The sequence below is a fragment of the Antedon bifida genome, chromosome 2, assembly GCF_963402885.1.
Source record: "Antedon bifida chromosome 2, ecAntBifi1.1, whole genome shotgun sequence".
In the NCBI taxonomy this organism is placed as follows: Eukaryota; Metazoa; Echinodermata; class Crinoidea; order Comatulida; family Antedonidae; genus Antedon; species Antedon bifida.
This window is the reverse complement of record NC_136227.1, coordinates 19,228,262-19,254,072: the sequence shown is the minus strand read 5'-3', so window position 1 is coordinate 19,254,072 and position 25,811 is coordinate 19,228,262. Positions and strand designations below refer to the sequence as shown.

The 25,811-nt window shown below is 34.9% G+C and overlaps 1 protein-coding gene and 1 long non-coding RNA gene across 3 annotated transcripts in view; one reads left to right on the top strand and one right to left on the bottom strand.

Annotated features, from left to right (window-relative positions):
- LOC144835122 (protein DDI1 homolog 2-like) overlaps positions 1 to 17,059 on the bottom strand; it is a 52,855-nt gene extending 35,796 nt beyond the window's left edge. Inside the window, exon 1 of one of the 2 annotated variants that reach the window (XM_078690165.1) lies at positions 16,740 to 17,059. In XM_078690165.1, coding sequence (XP_078546291.1) covers positions 16,740 to 16,986 — 247 coding nt within the window. In that variant the 5' untranslated portion in view covers positions 16,987 to 17,059. The remainder of the gene's footprint in view (positions 1 to 16,739) is intronic. The other variant, XM_078690167.1, reaches the window with a different exon arrangement.
- LOC144835202 (uncharacterized) lies at positions 14,752 to 15,623 on the top strand. Its single transcript, XR_013611067.1, has 2 exons — positions 14,752 to 14,816; positions 14,865 to 15,623. It is a non-coding gene; the product is annotated as an uncharacterized LOC144835202 (long non-coding RNA).
- Positions 17,060 to 25,811: the final 8,752 nt, after the last annotated feature.

Genomic DNA, 25,811 nt, shown 5'->3' with positions numbered 1-25,811 from the left:
CTTTACGGCCGATAATATTGATATATTAGACGAATCACTTGACGGTAAGAACACATTCCATGCCACGCAGCTAGCAGCTTATCAAAGATCCACTGGAAAAGAACCGGCCTTACTTGAAAATGTTGAAGTTACTTCCAAATCTACTTTAGAAGTTCCAGATATTCTTACTGAGTTGTTCTCAACAAAGATTGTCGAAAGTAAAACCAAACCAGTTTTCCATCAGCCAGTAAATACTAATTGGTTTAATGGCAAAAGTACAAATCTTGAATGCGAGAAGCAAGCGAAAGCAGCTGATCTTGCGTTTCTGTTGCGTCGTCAACACCTACAGGACAAACCAAGTTGGACAAGCTTTAATCAACAGAATTCAACAACCGATCACAGACAAACTTCCGTTGGGCACATGCCCATGATACTAGCTCCTGCTCATGAATTTGATACATTAAATACAGTTGTAAGGAGGTGTATGTCAATATCGGATCATTTTGGACAAAACTACACTGTCATTACCGTTGATCAAGCACTTTATTGCAAACTAATGGAGTTAAAATGGAATGTTCCTGAATATATGTTAAAATTAATTCCACGCCTGGGAGGTTTCCACATATCTATGAACTTTTAGAAAGTTATTGGAAAGCACATGGAAGGGTGTGGGTTGTATGAGTCATGGATTGAAAGTGGAATTATAGGCGCGGGTGCAGCCGAGCTTGTGTTGTCTGGAAAAGGGTATAAGAAAGCGATGCGAGTCCACAAGCTATCTATTCAAGCATTGTGGCGAATATTAATCCCAGCGTTTTCCGAAAGGTTGGCAGAAATCAACAGTGATCTTCATGAAAGTATAAGTTCTATTCAAAAAGAAAGTGATAACATCAACGCTTTAGTGGCGATGATCAAAGGTGATACATACCAGAACATTCTATCCCAGTACATAGAAGATGAATGCGAGAAGAACGTTAACTTTCAATTTTGGTGGTGTTACATAGAAATGGTATCAATCCTACTCATGTTCACTAGAGCTTAGAGAGAAGGAAACTGGGACTTACACATGGCGTCCTTCAATCGAATGATCCCATACTTTTTCCGATACGATCACTATAATTATGCCCGTTGGGGTCCTGTTTATATAGCTGAAATGAACCAGCTTCCAGATGAAATCAAAGAAGAATTTTCAAAAGGAAATTTTGTTGTCAAATGTTCAACAAAGTCTTTTAACGAAGTAGATCCAGACCATGCTCAAGAATGGCTAAATGGTACAGGAAAGCGATCAGGAGGAATCGTAGGAATAAAAAACTATTTCTGCTTTGATGAGATGGAGCCTTTCATTCAATCTCAGGTCGCATTTAGCAGTAAATACACACGAATTGTATGGTCTGACCCAAGATAAATCAATTTCTGTTGAATCTACACCAACAAGAATAAAGAAAGACAATGCCGACGAAGATTCTTTGCTAACGATTTTCAAAAGCTTCAATGTGTTTCTAACAGACACTTCAACAGATATCCTACAAAACATAGCAACCAAAGACCTGGTAAGCACAGAGATTCAAGAATCCTTACTACAAGCAACCGAATTGGGTCAGCAACAGACTTTAACATTCGTTGAAGATAGACTGATGCCATCTGAAGTAGAGCGAAAGACGTCATTTAATGATCCAATAAAAAGAAACAAAGCCCTGACATTTAAAAGACTAACAGATGGCATTGATTGCCCGGAAAGTATCGACATTCAGGGGAAAACAGCTTGTATAATAATTGACGGTCAGGCTCTAGTTGTGTCACTAGGCAAACCAACTGACTGTTCTACTTTTGGAGATTTGGCAAACACATTTGTTAAAACGGTGATGATATGGGGAAAAAATTATCAGAGAATAGACGTAGTGTTTGATCGGTATCGAAAACTGTCGATAAAGGGCACAACCAGACAAAGACGAACCAAAACACACAGACCAATTCGTCGAATTATAGAAAGTGGTGAGATACCGCTGCCAAATTGCTGGTCAAACTTTTTGGCATTACAAGATAATAAAGCAGATCTGGCACGATTTCTATCAGAGGAGTTGATTCGTCAAGCTCCTATAGACAAAGAAATTGTCACAGCTGGTGGATTTATGGAAGAATCAGTTGTTAAATCATCAAAAGTCTACACGAATACGTTGTCTCTGGTCGCAGATCATGAAGAAGCGGACACGCGACTTGTTCTTCATGCTGCCAATGTCCGATACGACACAGTTGTAGTTGCTTCTAGGGATACAGACGTACTAGTGATTCTAGTGTCTCACTACCAAAGCATGGTATCCAAAGATATATGGATGATGACAGGGACATCCAAAAAAAGAAAGTATCTTCCTATAAAAGACATTTTTCAAGACTGATTCCATTTCACACTATTACTGGATGCGATACTACCTCATATCTAAGTGGTCACTCAAAGGCATCGGCATGGGAAGTATTCAAGAAAAATCATGAACTAATTAAAGACCTGGGAGAACAACCTATCAGTGACCAAGTTATTCTGAAATCGGAAAGATTCACTTGCTACGCTTACGGTGTTGGTCAAGTTAAAAGTACCAATGAAGTTAGGCATGCCATGTTTTTTAAAAAAACAAAACCAGAGGCATTACCTCCAACAAGCGATGCAGTGCACCAGCATATTAAAAGAGCACACTTCCAAGCACTCGTATGGAAAAAAGCTGTGTCGCCTATCCAGCATTTGCCATCGCCAACAGATTTTGGTTGGGAGCTATTATATCTAATGGTAAACTTCAACCAGTGCTTCTGAAAAATGAAGCTATTCCTACAGCTTCGTTAGAGATGATTTATTGTGGATGCAAGACACGATGCATAACCAATAGATGTAGGTGCAAGAAGTCAAAACTACCATGTACAGCTTTATGCCGCTGTAACAACGCTAAAGATGACGGAAACCTTTGCATGAACGATCAAAACTGATGCCCTTAACATGTTCATTCGAAATGTAGCTTACGTGTTCACATTTTCTTTTAAATCTATACAATCAATCATAATCCATCATATTGATGGCAGGTAATTTTCAAATGTAGCTTACGTATTCAAATTCTTTTTTAAATCTATAATCATAATCCATCATATTGATGGCAGGTAATTTTCAAATGTAGCTTACTAGACTGTGGGCCAAGGCCTTCGTTTGTGTAGTTTCGTAGTCCATACCAAAAGGCAAGAAAAGAAGGCATTTAATATTATGATAAAAATATGTAGAATTTAAATAAAAAATGTTCCACCAATAAAAGTTGCACGTTTTTTAGATATTAATTAAAAATTGATATCGGTTATTACTGCGAGTTTGACTGAAAGAGCCTGAAACTACGTCATTTTAAACCAATTGCCTTGCGGTTTGTGTGTGACGTATACGAAAATCGGCTGGTTGACAACGAGCCTCGTCCGCCGATACGACGCACTACATACAGTACACATGTGTTTACATTTTCGGAAGACATTTTTCACGGATTTAATGTTTACTCAGGTAAATTTTTAATATTTAAATTGTTTGAAGTGTAAGTAAGGATGATTAATCTATTGTGAATTATCCCTATACTATTACTAAAAGCTAGGCCTTACCTAGGCCTTCCTAGCTAGGCCAATACTAGCCTACTACCAGGGCTCTACTACGGAATCCCTATACTACTACTACTACTACTAACGGTCCACCCTACTAACTAGGCTGGTTAGTTAGTGGTGGTAGAGGTACGTCTGTAGTTAGGGAGGGGCCTATTTAGCGTATGCCTTCAGATTGTTCGTACTAATTATGTCAATTATTACAACCAATTACTTCCTATAGTATTTTATATTTATTTAAATGGTGTTGTCATGAGTTACCTAGCCCTAGCTAGCCAGGTTACATTCATTGATAATTGTAGGCCTTATTATTAATTTACTGATATTTTATTATTATTGCCAATTGGGTAAACAGACGTCTGTGGGAAACTACGGTTGGGCCCTGTATTATCGTAGGAACATTATACTTTAACATTACAATACTCTAAACAGAAATAGTTATTATAATAAATAAACGATATGTTTATAATACTTTATTATAATAATGTTATCAGCGATTTACTGATACCTACAGACTTCAGAAGGCCAAGAAAAAAATAAAGAATACCAAATCAGACACGGAAGACCATGGTAAGACTAATCTTCCTTTTTTTCACTGTCTACTAATTTAATTTGTTTAACAACTCATATTTACAGAATGACTTATTGACTTAATCACCTGTCGCTTCTTTGTTTTCATATCTTTATAGGATTTAATCCCCAGCCATATTGCAAGATAAAATACTGTTGAGTAAAAATTATGTTTTTTTTTTAAGGCAATGTTGATGAAGTTCCACTGAAAAAAACGCGTCGTTGTCTGAGATCAAAGGTGTCTAGTAGTGATAGTAAACCTGCTACTCTAGAAGTAAACATGTCCTTCCTGCTGTATGCATTATTTGCAAAAAACTGCGATATGGAAGAGTGGACCGATTTAAAGGGAGTAGGACCATGGAGAAATTGATGATGTGTGAACACATTAATGGTGGTACCCTTCTTGAAGCAGCGGAATTAAAACAAGATGAACGTTTGCTTCAACAAATTAAAGACCAAGATTGCGTTGCAATTGAATTAAGGTATCACCGTTCATGCCATAAGGAATACACACAAGTTCTTTATCGGAAACCTCAAGCCAGTGATGCTGATATTTCAATTTATTCAAAGTCGTTTGAATTTTTTTGCACAGAAATTGTGTATAAAGACCTTATTCAAAAGAAAAACATCGTCAGGTTGAATAAGTTGAAAGAATTGTTTGTTCAAATTGTACGTGAGCAAGAAAATGTTGATGCCAGTGCATATAAAACTTGGAATTTAAAACGCCAACTTCAAAAAAGATATCCCCAGCTTTTGTTTCTTAAGCCAAAAAGAAATAATGAAAGCGAGTTTGTTTATGTAGATGAGGTCAATGCTGGGATGTTAATTGTCGATATGGATATTGATTCCAGTACTGATACAACTGATTCAGAAAGCATGCCTGGAAGTTCTAATGTTATTAGACCCACATATCATCAGACAACATTAAAAGATATGTTTACATGTGCTCTCTCGATAAACATGGAAATTCATGAACTGTCCTCAAAGGAACATTTACCATGGCCACCGAAGCCAACAGATATCAATTTAGAAACAGCACAAAAAATGATACCTGTGAAGTTGTTTAACATCCTTGCATGGATAACAGGTGTATCTTCTGATCCAAATGAAACAGAATATGTAAAAGTATCTGATTATCATCATCGACGATTGCTCTCTATTGCACAAGATATTATATACTTGGAATCAAGAGGTAGAAAAATTACGCCAAAGCATACTTCCATTTCAATGGCATTACGCTATTTGAGTGGATCGTCTCAACTCATTGGCTTGATGAATGGCTTTGGCCATTGCACTTCTCACTCATCCGTTCTTCAACATGACACAGCGTTAGCTACTTTGCAGCTCAAACAAGGGGATTCACTTCCGTCATGCCTCACAAAACAAATTCCAACAACCCTTGTGTGGGATAATAATGACTTCGGAGAAGAAACTTTGTCTGGGAAAGGATCAACCCATAACACCAATGGCATTGCCATACAGCACTGGTCTAAAGAAGAGCCAAATGCATCTGTTGCACCTTCACCAAAGATGAAAAAAAGTAGAAAGCGTTCATTACCAGCACCACAGCATATTATTCACCCATTTTTTGGCAATAAAAAATCCACACCAGGAAAGTTTAGTGAAAACATAAACATTTCGAATAATACATTATGTCAGAAAAGTTCCCGTCAGCTAGATTTATCATACTATTTGATAAAGGCAACTAAAAATGATAAGGAGATCCTGCCAGGCTGGACAGGATTTAATCAGCTTTTGACTTTACATGTGCCGCCAAAAGCAACCATTGCATATTTGCCTGTAATTGATGCCTCACCCACCGAGCTCAATACAGTCAACACCATACTCAAACGGAGCATTGATATTGCCAATTCACTTGAGCTTCACTCGTGTTTGATCAGGCAATTTATTGTAAGGCACAATCGATAAGGTGGCAAGAAGATAACTACAGAGAGCGACTTGTTGTAAGACTGGGTGCCTTCCATACTGCCATATTCCATATAAGTTTTTTAGCATGTATTGGAAAAAGATTTCAAGAAGCTGGTCTTCAGGATATTCTGATTGAATCAGAATTAATTGCAACTGGTTCAGTCAAAGGTGCGATGAATGGTAGGCACTATAACAGAGGTGTTCGGTGTCATAAAATTATGGCAGAAGCCCTACATCGTTTAAGGTGGGCATCTTTTCTTGACTCTGTACCACTAGAAGTAGACACCAAGTACTCCATGCTAATATCTAGCCTGAAAGGTTTTTTCCCAAACAAAGAATACTTTCAAAAATTAAAATCCACCGAAATTGACTCTATGATCGAGGCCTACAACCAATTCATTGTCAAAAAGAGTGTCGAGAACAGCACATTTGCTTTTTGGAGCTCGTACTTAAATATGGTTGAACTTCTTCTTATGCTTATACGCAGCTCAAGACAAGGAAATTGGAATCTCCATCTATCCGCTGTACGTTCAATTTGCCCATGGATGTTTGCATACGACAGAGTTAATTATGCAAGATATTTACCTATTTACTGGATGGAAATGCTGGAGCTACCAACAACACATCCTGAGATATATGCTCATTTTATGGATGGTAATTTTGCAGTGCAACGACAACAAGACCATGGATTGCTCGTGTTGCATGTGATATGACAATTGAGCAGACGGCGAATAGAGATTCTAAAACAAGAGGGGGATTGACCGGCTTTACCCTGAACAAAGCGGCTGTTAGCAGGTGGACAGCAGCTTTCCACGACCGAGCTTCAATAACTCGGCAGTGTGAAGCAATGGCTGGAAAAAGCAATGCAACTTTGTACAGAAAAGAGCTGACAAAGAGTCGAATAAATCGAGACGAAATGGATGTTTGCAAAGTTATTGACATAGTTTCCCACATGGTGGACCCATTTGATGTTCAAAATTTAGAAAACGATCCAGAGGAAATTGTTAATTTGGCATCTGGTGTAATTGCTCCAGTCGATATCTCAAAACAACTTTTGGAAGCAGAAGAAAAAGGAGAAGCAGCATTCACCAAGTATTGTAACAACCGTTTAAAGGGTGAAATATCAATCAATGAACCTCTACGTAAAATGAATTTGAAAACCTTCTCCCATCTTTCTGTTAAGCCAAAATCAACAGTAAAAGGAAAACAGAAAGCAATAAAGAATGATCGAGACCTTTACGCCAGATTGCTAATCATAAGCCAAACTAGAAGTGTGGACCTTCGTAACTTAATGGTTTATTCAATGGGTACTTATCCTCTTGCTATTGCTACATCCAATGGATGTTTAGTTAAAACCAATAAAGCTATGTTGCTTCACACACTAGAAGAAAAAGGTAAAGATAAAACCATGCTAGAAGTTAACCCACCCCAGGGAAGCGTTTGGGTAGTAGACGGTATGGCTCTATTGCAACAGTTGAGTCAAAAGTCTATGCCACAGAGTTTTGGTCTTTTGTCAACAAAAATATTGAAACAACTTGTAAATATTTGCATTTTCAACCATTCTACCTGTATACATTTTGTAACTGATACTTATCCTGACATGAGTATAAAAAATGCAGAACGTTCTAAGCAAGCAGCAAGTGGTTCCAATAAAATCAAAATTACAAATGGTCAACAAAGTGTTCCAAAGCAATGGAAAAAGTTCATGTCAAATAGCCACAATAAACAGCAATTGGTTAGGTTTCTTTTTGCAGAATGGTGCAAATGTGATCCTGCTGAACTAAGAGGTGTGGAATTGGTGGTTGCTCATGATGCTCAATGCCATTTAATAAAGGCAATAGATAATACAGTTGTTGTTAGCCCTGTAGCATCACTTTACTGTGACCACGAAGAGGCAGACACCCGGCTCATCCTCCATACAAATTACATTTCCGATAACTCGCTTGGTAATTTACCTGTAGTAATATGTAGCCCAGACACAGATGTATTTGTTATTGCGACAGCATTTACAGCACAGATTAAATCAGACATATTTTTTCATACTGGAAGGGCTGACAAAAAGAGAACTATTAATATCCAGTCAGTGCAGTGTTCATTGGGTGATGACCTAACCAAATCTCTGATTGGCTTTTATTGTTTCACCGGTTGCGACACAGTGAGTGCATTTTTCTTCAAAGGTAAAATTAAAGCTTTAAAGTTAATAGAGAAAGATGAAGAATCTATGGCAGCATTGAAGACACTTGGTGACAGCTTTCAAGTCACAGATGATCAGTTTATAGAGGTTGAAAAGTTTGTTTGCAAGCTGTATGGTTACAGAGATTTGTCATCTGTGAATGAAGTGAGGTTCAAAATGTTCCAGCAGGTCAAAAAGGGAGAAAGTGCTTTACCTCCAAACCACATTTTACGTGCAAATTATCAAGCAAGGATATATAAATTAAGCCTTGTTCAGAAACAAGATTTACCTTTACCAATTAATAATTGATGGGAAATTGATAATGGTGAGCTCTGTATTCACTGGGGATCTCTACCTTCAGCTCCAGAAAGCATAACTGAACTTGCATATTGCAAATGCAAAAAAACAAAATGTGTTTTATCAAAATCTGATAATGAGTGCTGCGTAAAGTTAGGACTACCATGTACTGCATTCTGTGAATGTAATGGATGTGAGAACATAGCAGTTGATACTTATGATTTGGATGAGCCAGAATGCAGTAGCGACGACGAGTGTGATGAGATCGATGATATACAAGATTAGAATTACAGTAATATTTGTAATTTAATATTGTTGCACTTTATTGTTGTATTTAACTACTAAATGTTTTAATTGTGAAAATTTAAAAATGAACTACAAATTCTCAAAATTTCCATAAGATGTGACTCTTTTATTCAAACACACTAGAAGTTGATACTGAAAATACAAAATGTTAAGCAATATATGTACATGTTATTTATAATTGTAGGCCTACACTTTGAGCCTATTACAAATTGAAACTTGTTGTTGTTCGTAAAACAATTCTATTATTATTCTACATTGAAAAAAAAAAAATCCCTTTTGACATTTGAATGACCTTTACCCCCTTATAGAGTGACTTATTGTAGTAGAGCATATCATGTTATTATTCTGTACATTGTAAGCTTTAATTTGATACCAATCAAGATGAGTTTGTATAAAGTTGATAATTTGATCCCTTTTGACCTTTAAATGACCCCTGACCCTTAAAGATGTATTGTCCCCCAAAATCATGAAAAATAAAGATTTTTAAAATCGGACTTTGAATAGGCCATTTTGCAGTTTTAATGAAGTTGTTCACTTCCATAAAAAAAAAACGGGGGAAAAAATTATTTCACCTATAAAAAGACAAAATAAACAGTTAAATTACCCAAAAACTCATTGTCTTCCAGACAATTTGACCATTTTTTGCTTTAAATTACATTTTTCTCAGGTAAATAAATTTTTTTCAGACCCAATTTTTTGTGAGAGTGAATAACTATTATGTGACATTAAAATAACATATTCAACAAAAAAATTTAAAAAAAAATTTTTTTTAGGGGGACAATATATCTTTAACGTGCAACTTTTTTTGGTGGAACTTTTTAGTTTTCGGAATTTGGTAATATAGTGAACATGTTCATGTAAAAATGTTGTTGCCTTCAGGTGTGGACTGCGGAACTAAAAAACTAAAGGCCTTTTTGAGCCTTGGCCCACAGTCTATACGTGTTCAAATTCTTTTTCAAATCTATAATCATAATCCATCATATTGATGGCAGGTAATTTCCAAATGTAGCTGACGTGTTCAAATTCTTTTTTAAATCTATAATCATAATCCATCATATTGATGGCAGGTAATTTTCAAATGTAGCTTACGTGTTCAAATTCTTTTTTAAATCTATAATCATAATCCATCATATTGATGGCAGGTAATTTCAAAATGTAACTTGCGTGTTCAAATTTTTTTTTTAATCTATAATCATAATCCATCATATTGATGGCAGGTAATTTCCAAATGTATCTTGCGTGTTCAAATTTGTTTAAATCTATATAAATCGTAACACATCATATTTGATGGCAGTGAATTTTATAATTTTACTAATTATTATTGTGTATAAATAATTTCATATATAGTTATGCAATTTTATTTATTATACAGTAGGCCTATGCTGTAGTTCAAAGGTCAATAACCATACCATCATCGGCCATTCTTGTACAAAATATGCCATTAGACTGGATAGAAAATGTATGTTTTAAACAATTTAAAAAGAAAAAATAATTTCATAAGAAGTCCAATATTTTCAGAGTTACCGTATAACATTTTATTTGACTAATAATTCAAAGGTCAATAGTTGTAGAATCGGCCACTTTTTATAAAAACATTTCATTATAATAAATATGAATGTATAGTTTCTGAACAATTTGAGCTCTATTTCGTGTCTCACCGATTATTGGTTACTGAGATACGATAAATCAAGGTCAAAGGTCAAAATGTCAGAAATAAGACTTGCATCCATTTTTTGACAAAATGTGTCATTAAAGTGAATATAAAAACATATATTTAAAACATTTTGACAATTAATTATCTGTGACTTAGTGGTTCTCGAGATAGAGGGTAATTATAAAAAATGGCCGCCATTTTTAATTATGCAAATTAAGAGCTTACCGAATTTCGCTTGGGATCCGCCATATTCGTAATCAGCGAGGTCAAAATATCCTAAATCAAGTGGATCCCAGCTTCTACCCAAAAATGCTTCTTACATCATATTTCAGGGGAAATAGAACTTGTCTATATAATCTGTATACACGTAATTTAATTTTTTAGGCATGATGACGTCATAAAAATTAAAATATTTTTAACTCATGCATAAGATAGTTGATTGACCTAGACAATATTAAAATCTCGGAGAAAAAGGAATACAGATAAGCATGATGCGCTCCATTTAATGTGATGAGCAATAACGAAAGAGGCAAAAATCATATATTTTACATTCGTGTGGCCATACGATGACATCACAATGTCCGGTTAGCAATATTGATTAATGATCCGATATCTACAACTCATCAACTTCCCGAATATGTAAGTAAAAAAAAGTTTACCTCGTAGTTTAGAATCTATGATTGTTTAAATAAAGGCATAATTTTGACGAATTTTTTAACTTTTTCATTAAAAACACGCGCAAATTGTACAATTCGACGTGCTCGTATGACGTAATTTTAAGTCGAAATTGTTTTAAAATTGGTAGAATTACTAAAAAAGGCTGGAAAAACATAATTCACGCAAAAAAAAATTGTTTTTAGCGATACGTGCGCACCACGCGCGTAAAATTGTTCGTGCGCGTGGGAATTTTTGACATGCTCAAAATGTCATGATCAGCGTAGAAAGTTGATTAGAAATTAATTTTGCGCATTTTTAATTTTAAATGCGCGTGCGTGTGTAACTTCGTGTAAAACATGCCATTTGTAGTGCACAAAAAGTTAGCACAAGATATAAATTAAACTTTTGCTAAGTTTCAATTTAAATTGTTATATGGTTTTCAATCTATGTTAAATACGCGAAATTCATAAAATCGCGCGTAAGTCACGTTGCGCATTTCTGACGTCATTCACAATAGTAGGTGCACAACTTCATGTGAATGCCCATATGTTGACAAAGTTATGAAATGTTATGTTTACACGTTTTTCAGATACACAAAAATAGAGGAGAAATGCGCATGCGCGCGTAACGTCTTGTAAAACATGGCATTTTTAATCCACAAAAAGTTTGCCCTTGATATGACTTAAATTTTCACAAAGTGTCAAAAAACAATTATGCTTGGTTTTTAATCTATGATCAATCATTAAAAATCATAAAATTGCGCGTAAGTCACGTTGCGCAACTCTGACGTCATTCAAAAATAGGAGGTGCACAACTTCACGTAAATGTCTATATGATGACAAAGTTATGAAATTTTATGTTTACAAGTTTTTGAGATACGCGAGACACAAAAATGGAGGAGAAAGAAAGAAGAATAATATAAAGAAAAAAAAAAAGATCCAGGACGATTACAAGGAGTTATCCGCTACTAAGCGGATAACTAATAATGTGCTGCTCTTTTGTTCGTCTTATGTTTACGTCAACACTTTTAGAGGAAGGTGAGCGAATACAAGGTCACGCCCACGCATGTGGGTTCAGAATTCACCCTGTTGGTGGCGTTATATACTTTTGTACTTTTAGTAATTCTCCTGTCAATTTATTTCCATGTGTGTGGGCAGTTTTTCCTGATGATGTAAGAAATTCAGCAGTTGAGGTCTCCTTAACATGCTTTTTTTCGAAAGTCTTAAGATACTTTTTATAAGCTTGTACAAATGTTTTTCTTGGTGCAATATTTTTTATATTTCGATGTTTTTTAAGGGGTAACTGACTCTTTGAGTTATAGTAATTGTTTTGCTTTAGTTGCCCCTGACCATTGTGCTCTGTTTCTGTTCTGTTATGTATCTGTGTTTTGGTCGAATAAATAAATGAAAAATGAAATGAAACTGGTTTTGGGTGATTAGATGATTCCTAGCCCTCTTAATTAACCAAATATAACTCAGTTAACAGTTTTTTATTCAATATTGTTATAAATAGCTAAAAAATGAAATAAATCTAATAGATGAAATATTAATAAATTTTTCTTTTTTTTTATTACAGATTTTATTTCCAAGAATTAAATCAAGATCAGTAAAAAAATTAGTATGCGAGGTATATTTTATGAGCATGTTGGTGTGGGCCTGCTAACTAATGGCATAATTAATTAATTACAATAATAAATATATTATTATTGTAATAAACATTATTCAAATAATCATTAAATGTTCATTTCTTTTTTTTTAACGGTTTATCCACAGTCCATCTTAATTTCGACAGTATTTACCTCACAATTTACCCATTATACAGTAGGTGTACAGTACTATTTATTTAACAGGGTGTAAATTCTGATTCTCCCATAGCATTGCCATTTTTTCAGTAATTTGCCATTGCATTTATATTCTTACTATATAAAAAACATATTTAACAATAATAAATATAATCATAGTATCTTTATTTGTCCATTTAAAAACAGAAATTTCAATTTGTTTTAAATATTTAACATTTACGAAAAACCATCATTGTTCATAGCCATTTTTCTGGGAATTCCATTTTACTTGTTGTGTTCACCACACATCCTTAGTAGCTTCAAAATGTAAAATATTTGCGGTCCAGAACGGATTTGATATTATTACTTCAAGAACAAGTTCGTCAATTACAGTTTGTATCAAAATATGCAATAATAAAAAGTAAACGATAGAATTTTGATACAGAGATGTGTGTAACAAAACAACAAGCAGAAATATCAATCTTTTTGGCAGTCAAGGTGTTAATTTACATGTTAAATTGAATTGTTTTATATTGTATTTTTAATACTGTTTGTTCTTTTACTGTAGGCTATTCACAGTAAGTTTTACATAGGGCATTTGTTTGGACATGTTTTTACCCTGATTTTAATAGAGGGCGCTTTTTTCCGAACCTTCTCATTTACAAACTTTTTCATTTGCGAACGCCTCTCAGACCAAGGGGTACGTAAATGAGAAGGTCGACTGTACTATCATTTTTTCTTCAACTACATTTTTAGTCGCGTGGACGCGACTCAATAGTTCACTATGTCGGTCTGTCGGTCGGTCCGGTATCACTATGCGTTTTAACGCTTTTCTGTACTTTTTGAACTGTTTTGATGTTTTTTCTGAGAGCACGCGACATATGGCTATTGGCCTTGTTTTTTTTTAAAATAAGAAATTATCTAGGTTGGGCGAATTCTGGCAAGTATACCCTAGCTGGCGCTAATGCAGTTTCATACCCTCTTAAAACTCAAAATTGTTTCAATACTTCATCTAACCTACTCACGAGTTGTCTACAACATTCTGCAAGCATAAAATGGTAAAATATCGATAATTTTGTATTTATAAATATTTTTAATCAATTAATAATTGAGCACACTTCAGAAATCCATCGCCTTGGTCTTATTGTAATATATGGCTATAACAAATATGTTTTATATGTTCCTCACAGGCCTCGAATTTTACCGCGGCCAGTGCCGTCGGTGCCCTCCCAGTTGGCCTCAATGCCCTCGAAAATTAATAGCACCCACAGCCACTACTGGCCTGCCCTTTTTTTTGCGTTGGCCGTGAGTGCCCTTCCCGAGTTTTACCACAATAAAAACCACTGAAGTAGATAGAAAATAATGTCAAGAATATCGGACGAGACGCAAAACTATCGCCTGTCTTTGTTGCAAGGGGATTTCCCTGAACGCATTTAGAGAAAACATCGAACATATTTATATAACCAAAACAATATCGTCCCGGCCGCCGTGCGTGGTAAATAATGGTATAGATAGTACATTAAAATACAGGGGTGTACACTTTTAATAATAAAGCTAAAAACGTTCCTCGATCGGAGGTCACTGAAAGTATTAAAGTCGCACCACCCCCGCCTCAATACTCGAGCTAGCCGCCTTCGTTGAAAAAAAAATTACATGCACTCCTAGCCTAGCCTATCCTCCCGCTGCCGATCCGATCAAACACACGCGATTCAATACATTGGGAAAACAATTCCATTTGACGCACACGCACCCTCTGATAAGAAATTTCATACGACGTCGTCGTACGTGTGAGTACGAAGGATCGGTCGCTGGAAAAACAATTCCTTTTGACGTACACGCACCCTCTGATATGAAAATACCATGTGCGTTCCTGCATGGTGTAGTCCATTCCATTATACGTGTAAAATTAGGGGTGTCAACTTTTAGTACTAAAGTTAAACCGGTACCTCAACCCGAAGATCGTTGGAAGTATATTATATTTATGTTTTATCGCACTCACCTCAATAATCCAGCCGACAGATCATCGAAAAATCTTGTTTAACGACGTCGTACACTAAATTAACAAACGCGTTTTTACCGAACTCAAGGAAATGGTATAGTCCACAATACACGTGCAGAAGGCTAAACAGAGAGAGAGGGGTCGGCGTCCGTCCGTGTTTTGAATTCTTATAAATATGGATTATACTAACAAAAAAGCTTTAGAAATCGAAACTCGGAAAATAACAATAATTTATATTCTACAACATAATGTCATTGGCTTGATTTTTACCATGGTTAACACTCTGTGTATGAATAGTTGTAGTTTTTAAGGCCTACAAACAAATTGTTTTTGTAACCTGTGTTCTCCGTCCGCTGCGCCTTAGTGCTGCTAAGTGCTTACTGTTGATAGGGTCTTTACCTGTTGGGCCGGGCCTGGCTTCACATGCCTTTTTTGATCGCATTGTTTGAAACTAAACGAAACATTCAACACAGGAAGGTAAACTGTGAACGCTAAACATCGTACCTTAATAATTATTATTTATATGGATCGTAAATACACGTAATATTTATATATAATGAAATACAAAAAGATGTAGACAGTCCTCTACTACTACTACTACTACTACTACGCAATCTGATGAATAGGAGAAATTCCCCCAAAAATGTTTGCGGGTAGAATTTTTTTTTTTTTTTTTAAATTCCACCCGGGCGCTCAACCGGAAACAAGCTATTTTTTAATTTTGGCCTAGTTATTAAAATATTTTTTCATTTTGGCCTTGGTGCCCCTTCGATTTAAAACAAATGGCCTTGGTGCCCTCCCATTTGGCCTTGGTGCCCCTCAAATCAACGAAAACCGGAGGCCAAATGGCCTTGCCCCTAAAATCCCCAAATTCGAGGCCTGTCCTCATGAAACGAATTTTAAGTTTTTTCATAAAGAAATATTTTGTGTTTAATTATGTTGTTAATTTTTAGAAATTCTTTTTATTTTGAGTGTTGTGTGTTATTGTTTTGTCAAATTATATTTTTGTGAGGGTCCCTAATGATCAGCTTCGGCTGGATGGACCACCTATACATTACATTTCAATAAATTATATCTTTCTGTTTTTGTTGCATTTCTTATTTCCAAGTATTTAAAGAGGTCTTTCAAAGGTGAATAAAAAATGTTAATTTATATACTTCTATAAAATCTTAAAACAGGGAAAGCATATAATATGACCATTACAGCGTCCTCTATAGATCGATGCCCTATGAGGCCTCCGTACTTTTATCGGCAGGCCTAGCGATGATTTTCGCGAAGCTAAGTTGCCGATGTATTTCTGAAGGGTGCTCAGTACTATCAATTGATTAAAAATAGTTATTTAAAAAATAATATCGATTTTTTTACAATTTTATGTTTGCAGGATGATGTAGACAACTCGTGAGTAGGTTGGCTGCAGATTTTGAGTAATTTTAAGGGGTGGGTACGAAACTGCATTAGCGCCCCCAAGAGCTAGCCTAGGCCTACGTCAAAAGTCATTTCAATCTAAAAAAAAAAGTAAAACAATTATTGTATTGAACCACACGTCGTTTTGTTTGCACGTTGTATGACAAACGGCACACGCGGCGTTTCATACATTCGATTGTGTTTCAATTGGCGGCCGTTTCAGTCGGCGGCGGCCGTTTCGGCTATAAGCCAGGGTTGGCCTAACTAAACTAGGCTACGCCTGGCCCTAGGCCTTAGTTTAGGCCTATATAAAACGAATTGTAATGAAACTGGTCGCCATACCGATTTCGGCCCGGAACCGATTTTGGTGTGACAGGCCTACCTCTTGGTTGTTGAGTAGCTGACCCCGATATTGGCTGCAACAAAATCATATCACTATCCTTTACACCATATTGTTCTAACGTTTTCTTGTTGTCTTCCAACACTTTGCCCGCATGGATAAGGCGTACATCATCTGCCTTCACACCAGTTTCTATTTCACAAAGGGCTTTAAAATTCTCTAACTCAATATCTGGACTTACATCAAGTTGTAAATACTGTCCAGAAACATTAGTAACCAAAACCTTCATATTTATAGACCGCAGTAATCCAATAAATAATTGAAAATCAGTGAATGAATGAACTTAGCGCGTGTTATTCTTCTTTTGCGACGACAAAAAAAAATTCCCAGTACTTATGAAACGCCAAATGAACATTATTTTACTTACACATCGCAGCTTGAAATCATCAACCACCTTATGCGGCCATTTTTTTAAATATTTATATATTGCACCTGTTTTACACATGGTTCTTGTTTTTTTAGAGCAATAGATTAAAAAAAACATTCATACAAAGACAGACAATAGGCCTACATTTTTTTTTTTTATGAGAAAAAATTAAAGGGATACATAAAACATGGAGGTATAAAAATATTTAATTTTTTATTTTTATACCTCCATGCATAAAATATATTGTTCAAAGCATGTTTACAAAATAGTAGTAATAAAATAGACTAAAAATACAAAATTCCTACAATTTATAAAATAAAACTGGATTTAATAACAATGGTAAAATAGTGAGGATTTACTTTGAAAACAATATTTTTTTATAATTATCTCTGAGGTTATGTATTCGATCGCGCGTGTCTGTCTGTTTGTTAGCAGGATTACTCAAAAGTTATTGCCAGATCAAATTGAAAACACAGATAGATATGTGGTCGAGGACCACTCCATTAGATTTTGGAGGCAATCCGGACCAGGATCCCAATTCTGGACTACTTTTTATTATTATTTTCAGACTGCTAGTGTTAAAAGAGGATACAATTTTTTCAAAAGCCTTAAAGTAACAAGTAGGCTACTGAATAAAAATTTGATTTAGCTTTTCGCTTTTTTTTTGTATCTCTAAATAAAAACGATAAAGTAAAACAGCCAGAAAAATTAGCAGAGCTTTCGGGAAACACTAGCCCTTCATCAGTGCAAGTGAAGGAATTTGGATAACGTCATAGCATAAGAACTGGCAAGTGCTGTCTGGATGGACAGGAATAAAAGAAATACAACAAAAGGAGACAGGGTGGTCAATGGTGGGTGGAGACAGAATAAAAGTAGAAAATATATAAGGTAGCTTGGTAGAGATATAAACAATTTTGAAATGGAACTAAAAAAACAGCTTAAATGGTGGTTAATATTGAAACTTAAATTATGGAATAATTTTACCGATCTGGGACTATGTTCCTAATGTTAAGTCCAAAAGGTTTTGTGGTTTTAAGTTGTAATTCCCAGTGGTTTTCTTTGTCTTTGCGAGTTTTGTCGCTTCATTTGACATCGTGGTTTATTGTAATAACTCTGAAATTTGCAATCGAGTGACCAGCTAAATTAAAAAGTTCGGCTACAGGTTGATCAAGCTTTAATGTTTTAATAGATGATCTGTGTTGTGTCATTCTCATACGGAGAGTGTTTTTTGTTTCCCCGACGTACTGTTTGCCAGAAATATTACAGTATATGAAATAAATTACGTTTTTGGTTAGACAATTATTAATTGATTGTCTTATCCGAAAAATGCGGCCAGTTTGGTTACTCTTAAATTTTTCAGTAGAATCAACCAATGAACAAGTTTTGCAAGATTTTCCGCAAAGGTGACTGCCCAAATTTTAGCTGTCATGAGAGTTAATTTCACTCTTTAAATTTGGATCTGACTAATATATCACGAAGGTTGGGAGGTCTACGAAATGCAATAATGGGTGGTTCCGGAAAAAACAGTCCTGATACGTTCTGTGGACTGTAGAATGGGCATATGTTTCTCAATAATAGCCCGTAATGGAGGCAACCTAGGGGGATAGGTTGTGACCAATGGCACTCTGGTCGAATTTGGCTGACGTGGTTTGTACGTCAGTGTTTGACATCGAGGAATATCTTTTGCTTTCTTTATAGCAGTTTCGATGTATTCCTTCTTGTAATTTCTATTCCGGAGATGTCCGGTTAGTTCTTCGGTACGATTCTGAAAATCTAAATCTGAAGAACAGATACGTCTGATACGTAATGCTTGACTGTACGGTATGTTTTTAGTACAGTGTCGGGGATGACAACTGCTAGGGAGCAGGTACATATTTTTATCCGTGGGTTTACGGAATAGGTCAGTTTTGAGTGTACCATTTTCAATGGTCACTATAGTGTCCAAAAAATCAACGCTAATAGTGGATTTGGTAGCTGTAATTTTGATAGTTGGATGGGCTGAATTAATATTGAGAAGAAAAGATTCCAATTATCTTCACCATGGTCCAGATCATAGATGTCGTCAATGTATCTAAACCAAACAAGTGGTTTATTAGGTTGGAGGGACAGAAAATTGGCCTCAAATTGTCCCATAAATAAATTTGCAAAAGATGGCGCCATTTTTGTGCCCATCGATGTGCCATGAATTTGAAGGTAATGGTAATTTCCAAAAATAAAATTGTTGTTGGTTAAAATCAACATGACCAGTTCTCTTAAATGAGCTTTAGTAGGCGTTTTGCCTGGAAATTGTTTGTAATTTAAAATACATGCGTCGGCTCCTTCTTCGTGAGGGATATTAGTATTCAACGATGAAACATCTAATGTAGCGAGAACAGAATTATTAGGTAAATTTTGAATTTGGTTAATTCTGCGGATAAAGTCCGTGGAGTCCTGAATGTATGAAGGGAGATCAGTCACATATGGTCTAAGTAAATCATATATTCAGAAAGTTTCTCTGTAGCAGTGCCATTGCCGAAATAATGGGTCTACCAGGATTGCCTGCTTTGTGGATTTTAGGTAGGAAATAAAATCTGCCTGGAACTGGATTAACCTGTGCCAAATGAGATCCAATCTTAGGATCGATGGAGTGTTTTTGACCATCAAAGAAACAGATTTGGCCACCTTATCCGCAATTTCCGGTGTGGGATCCGTTGTAAGTTTACGATAATGAAGAGGATTGTTTAGCTGTCTTAAGGACTCCTCTTCATAAAATTTGATGTCCATAGCAACAGTGGCAGAACCTTTATCAGCGGGTTTAATGATGATATCATTACGCTGACGCAATTTGGCAATGGCCTGCCTCTCTTGTTTTGAGAGAGTGTCACGTTTATCTGGACTCGGGACGTAGTTTTGTAGATCCTCCTCAATAGCCTGAATAAATGTTTCTAAAGCTGGACAACTATTTTTAGGTGGATTCCAGGAACTTTTTGGTTTAAATTTGCTAACGTTGCCTTCGTTTTGCGTGGTGCTGCTGTCTGGATCAGCAAAATATTCACGTAATCGTAATCTTCTGGAGAAAGACTCCATATCCAAAGATAGTTGTTGTGCGCCGACCTGCCTTGATTTTGGGCAGAATTTAAGTCCTCGGGAAAGAATTTTTTTCTCGCCTTCGGAAAGTCGACAATTAATTTCAACAAGGTGTTGCTCCGAACGACCCTTCTGCAGGGTTTCCTAAAAGCCCTGAAATCATCCGAAGGTAGAGTCATTTGTGTTGAAATGACCAAGTCTGCAGGTAGACCAAATGTGTGATGTCCCCTTCGGGCCATTACCGTTGATTACTTACGACAATCATTGGCGATAATCCTGAGTTTGTTTTGAAACTCGGATGCAGGAAGTTCTCTTTTCAACTTCTTAGTTCTAGAGTAAATTTCAAACTACAGGATATTTTGACGTCACCCATATTCATAGATGATTAAACTCAATTTTTAAATATTTCAATTTTGTAATGTAATTTTGTATTGTACGTTGTATTGATGTTTATTTTTTATATTTCTATATTTTTTTTTAAATGTCAAGCAATTCAATTTTTCTCTGTGATTTGTGGATATTTGAATAAATGAAATAAAACTAGATTTGAACTGGCGAGTTCGTGTTATCCGCAAAAATGCAACATTCACATACGTTAAACTATATTATGAACGTCGACAATTATTATGCCATCCTGTGGCATGAATTAAATATGTTTACAGTGCTGAATTGTACCGTCTATTTCGTGTCATACAGCATATTACAGTAGTTACGGAATACACGGTATATGTTATATACAGTGTAGCATAGATGAAATTACGAGACCCATCTTTTAAATCCAATTATTAACACGATGACTCATCAAATTGACATGTGAAGATAACTATTTTAGAAGATAATTATCTAAATAATTACATTATTGAAAATTTGAAGAATTTTGGGCACGTAAAAGTGAGATGCGCTCTCTTTTAAACGCGATGAGCTTATACGAAAGAGATGAAAATCTGACTTTTTGAATTCAACTGGCGATATGATGACGTCATGACATCAGATAGACAAAATTTGTATATGAATTCATATCTACAATTCAACAACTTCCATAATAAGTTTTAATCACGTGGGTCACTTTTCATTCCGATGAGATCTAACAGATTAGAATATACAGTATAGATAAATTGATATGATGACGTAATAAAAATTAAAATGTTTTTAACTCATGTGAAAGAAAATTGATTTAGCAAGAACATACAAAAATCTAGGAGAAATGGGGAACGCATTAGCGCGAGGCGCTCTATTAAATGGGATTAACTAGTACAAAAGAGAAAAAAAATCAATTTTTCATATGGTGACGTCAAAATATCCTGTAGGTACAAATTGTACATGAATTGATATCTACAACTCATTAGCTTCCATAATACATTTTAAAAAACGGGGGTAACCAGCCATCCTGAGGAGCTATAACTGATTAAAAATAGGTATATTTTTGCACAAATTTGCATTAAATTACCTATTCTATAGCACACGATTATTAAAGTTTAACGTGCACGTGCGTCGTGTTTTTGCATTTAAATTTCATCAAAATGAATGAAATCTACCAAAAACAAAAATCAATCGCAAAAACCATTTTTCTACGCTTTGTACGAGCTGTGCGCACAAGTGCGTGCGCAAAACGCAAGCAAATTAGAAAATGTTGAAATGCTCAAAATGACAAGAAATGTACAAAAAATTGATTAGAAATTAATTTTGCGCTTTTTGAAATTTTAAATACGCGTAATCGCGTAATTTTTTGCGTAGCACGCTATTTTTATCATGTCAAAATTGCTCGAAATCGCGCGTAACTTACGCTGCGCGCCTCTAACGTCATATTAGTCCGGAGGCAGGAGGGAGGTATCACCACCCGAAATGGGACAAATTGCCATCCAACTTTTCTAGACCATCTGGATAGGAAGCGTTTTCGAGATATAAGGGGTCAAAGTTCAAAATTGACCAATTAAAACAATGTATTATATATATGTATTATAACCAATTTATTGAAGTTTAATTTGGTCTTTTAATACATTTGTATGGTCATAGGTATCTATTCAGTCACCTTATAAAAATCATTTGCAATTAAAGGTCAAATGTCAATATTGACCAATCACAAAATTTGCCTATAAAACCAAATAAAAACTAACATTTAACACAAAATGAGATGTTTTATAATTCTGTTAAGACATCAATCATTCATATGCAATCAAAAGAGCACATTCATCATTACACCAGTTGACATAGGTCAAATGTCAACATTTTAACAAGTGATATACTAAATAATGCAAGTTATCCAAACTAAGATCGATGTTCATAAATGTAATCACATTATTTGATCGGTAAAGTTTTTTCCTAGTGCGCATTATTTTAAATGTATTATAATACTGTAAAATAACTAATAAAATTAATAATATGTTAAAATGTTACGCTGACCTTTAATGATTTGTCACAACACATTTGCATAGGGCTACAATATTCGTTTTTGGGCAATAAACTACTATTCATCAGAATCAGAACAGGATAGGGTATAGGCAGATCCAAGTGGGCCAGACAGCCCACCCCGTCCCCCACCTTTAATTTCGACAATACAAAAGTAGGTTAACTTCACCAATTCAATTCAAAATTTCTAGGACTCTGGCCATTCACTGATCCTCCTCCTCTTTCTATTAAATGATCTTGGATTCGTCACTGTATGGTTTATAAACCTTAGAGAGGACAAAAGCAATGTTGAAGCTTGTATAAATGTTTGTTTTTTCATTGTCAAGTTCTGCAAATAATGTATGTTTCAAATGTTTTGATTACCTTTTATAAGGGACCACCAGACTCAGATCTATAATCTTAGTAAATAATGCTTTAGGTTTTTACTTTCATTGGCTAATAAAAACTGGAACTCACAACTCACTACACAGACAGACCACAATTTTTATCAAGGGTATATCGTTAGTATAAGCCTCAATATGGTTGATAGCCACACATAGTTTTTCTGTACAACTAATTGATATTATCTTCTTAAACAAATTTTCCTGTGCATACTGTAGTACAAAACCTGTTTATAATAAGGTCCATCTTTCCGAAGGTTGCATATACAGTATACTATTCAAAGTTAGCAGTATGATGTCAGGAGAATAAACTCATCTGACTCTCTTCTTTATGTGTCTATCTAACGAACGTGTAAACACCTAAATATTTTCATTACAATTCAAGCTTATTCGTAACATTACATAATATTAGAAAACAATAGACTAAAGTATAAAATGAATGAACATCAAAAATCATTATTGACAGAGTGGCAAGGATCGGAGATAGAACCAAGTCAATGTCAACTAATATAAAATAGCAATGCTTGGAATGATTGTGTTCACTGTAAATGATTATGTCTATTCAGGAATCAATCCTGGTTGTCAAATCCTGGTGGTCACATATAGAGAACTAGGCAATGACCAAACTCTTCACAGAATAGTGTCTGGAAGAGAAGTCATCTCATTTAGAATCATTTTAATGATAGCAATGCATATGCCCTATTGGTGCACATGCTAGTGTTCAAATAGTTCAGAAAATCATGGACATGTGTTCCAAATTTATATATTCACTATTGGTATGTACATATTCTGAATACTACTATGTTCTGATTGCAATGGAGATGAAAAAAGTGATAACCAATAGTATAGTAAGATTTGTTAGACGCTCAAGGCACCTGATGAAAGACCATTGGAAACAATCCGTAAACTTGAAAAAATTACCAAATCTAGACAAAAACACATAATTGCATTTTGTTTTCCAGTTAAGGTGCACAGACTGGCTAGTACATAACTATAGGTATTCTCAGTTATCCGAGTATTACCTAGACAAATAAAAACCAAAAGTATATATAGCCAACATAAAGAAGCATATCACATCATGAATGAATATTGCATATTATTCTGACATATTTTTGCGAAATGAATTTGTCAAGATTTTGCCTTAACATTTATTTTATTTAAGGTCAGCGTAACATTTCACCTGTCTGATTTGATTATTACAGTATTATATTAATCAAAAGTATAATGAAATAAAATAACTTTATTGTAATATAAGATAATAATTTGATTACTTGTAAAACCATCGATATCATAGTTTGGACAAGTTTGCATTTATTTGGTACCGGTAACTACCTAATACGCATATTAAAATGTTGACCTTTGACCTTATGTCAACTGATGAAATGATGTATGTGCTCTTTTACATTATGTATTGATTAACAGGGTGAGAAAACATCACATTTTAGTTTTTATTTGGTTTTATAGGTACGTTCTATTACTGGTCAATATTGACATCGAAGTATTTTTTTCATAAGGGGATTGAATAGATATCTATAATCCTAAAAATGTAAGAAAAGACCAAATTGTTGCACATCTACAGTAAGAGGTCAATATTCTGACAAAGTTATACAATTATGTTGACAATCATTAGAGATACGTCATACGTTATAATATTGCGCACAGAAAAAAGATTATGCCAGTTTGACCCGACGAAAATAAAATGTTGTTTAGTGTGCTCTCTATTTTGTGTCTTAAGTATACATACAGTATACACAGTATATATTGTATACATACTGCATACAGTGTAGCATAGGTGAAATTACGGGGCCCGCCTTTCATTCCAATTTTTAACATGGTGACGTCATCAAAATGAAACACAAAGATAGCAATTTCGGAAGAAAATAATCTGAGCAATATATTAACATGTAGAAGAAATTCGAATGCGTAGAATATAGATGCGCGCCCTTTTAAATGTGATAACTATGATGCAAAAGATGAAAAACCAACTTTTTTTATTCAACTGGCCATATGATGACTTCACAACATCCGATTGGCAAAAGGTTTAAATGTTATTAAATGTGATGAGCTATGACGAAAGAGACAATCCTATATTTTATATTCGGGTGGCCATACGATGACGTCATAACATCCGAGAGGTAAAAATTCTGCATGAATTCATGATATCTACAACTTATCTTCTTGCATAATAAGTTAAAAAAATTTAGGGTCACCTTTGATCCTGAAGAGCTATAATAGATTCAAAATAGACATTATTTTGACAATATTTTGTAACTTTTCAACTAAAACGCGCGCAAATGGTCTAAATCAACGTGTTTCTATGACATCATTTTAATTTGAAATGATGTCAATCTTTTCACGCTGCTGCTCTAGCCCGCTCACACGAGATGACTCATTTATTAGATGAAATCAAGCAGCAGTTATAGTACTACACTTTGACATTTTTGCTAAAATGGAAACTCGACTATAATTTATAGGTACCAGCTGCATTTCTGGTATTTATGAGTCCCATGACAATACTGTATTTCGCTGTCAGATAATCATTGAATTATTATCAAAACAGTCCATGAAAGTTTTTGTTTGTAATATGATACTTCACACTTGAAGTATCTAAGGCGTGATGAAGTGACCCCCAGACTTGACCTTAGCAATAAAATAAACTAAATTGAGTCTGTTTCATATCAAAGTTATTCACTTCTGTAACAAAATTCACATTATAAAAAGAGAAAAGAAACGTTTAATTATAACTCAAAAACCATTGTCTGACAGACAATTGAAATATTTTTTGCTTTTAATTACATTTTTTTCAGGTAAAATAACTATTATGAGTGAGTGGCC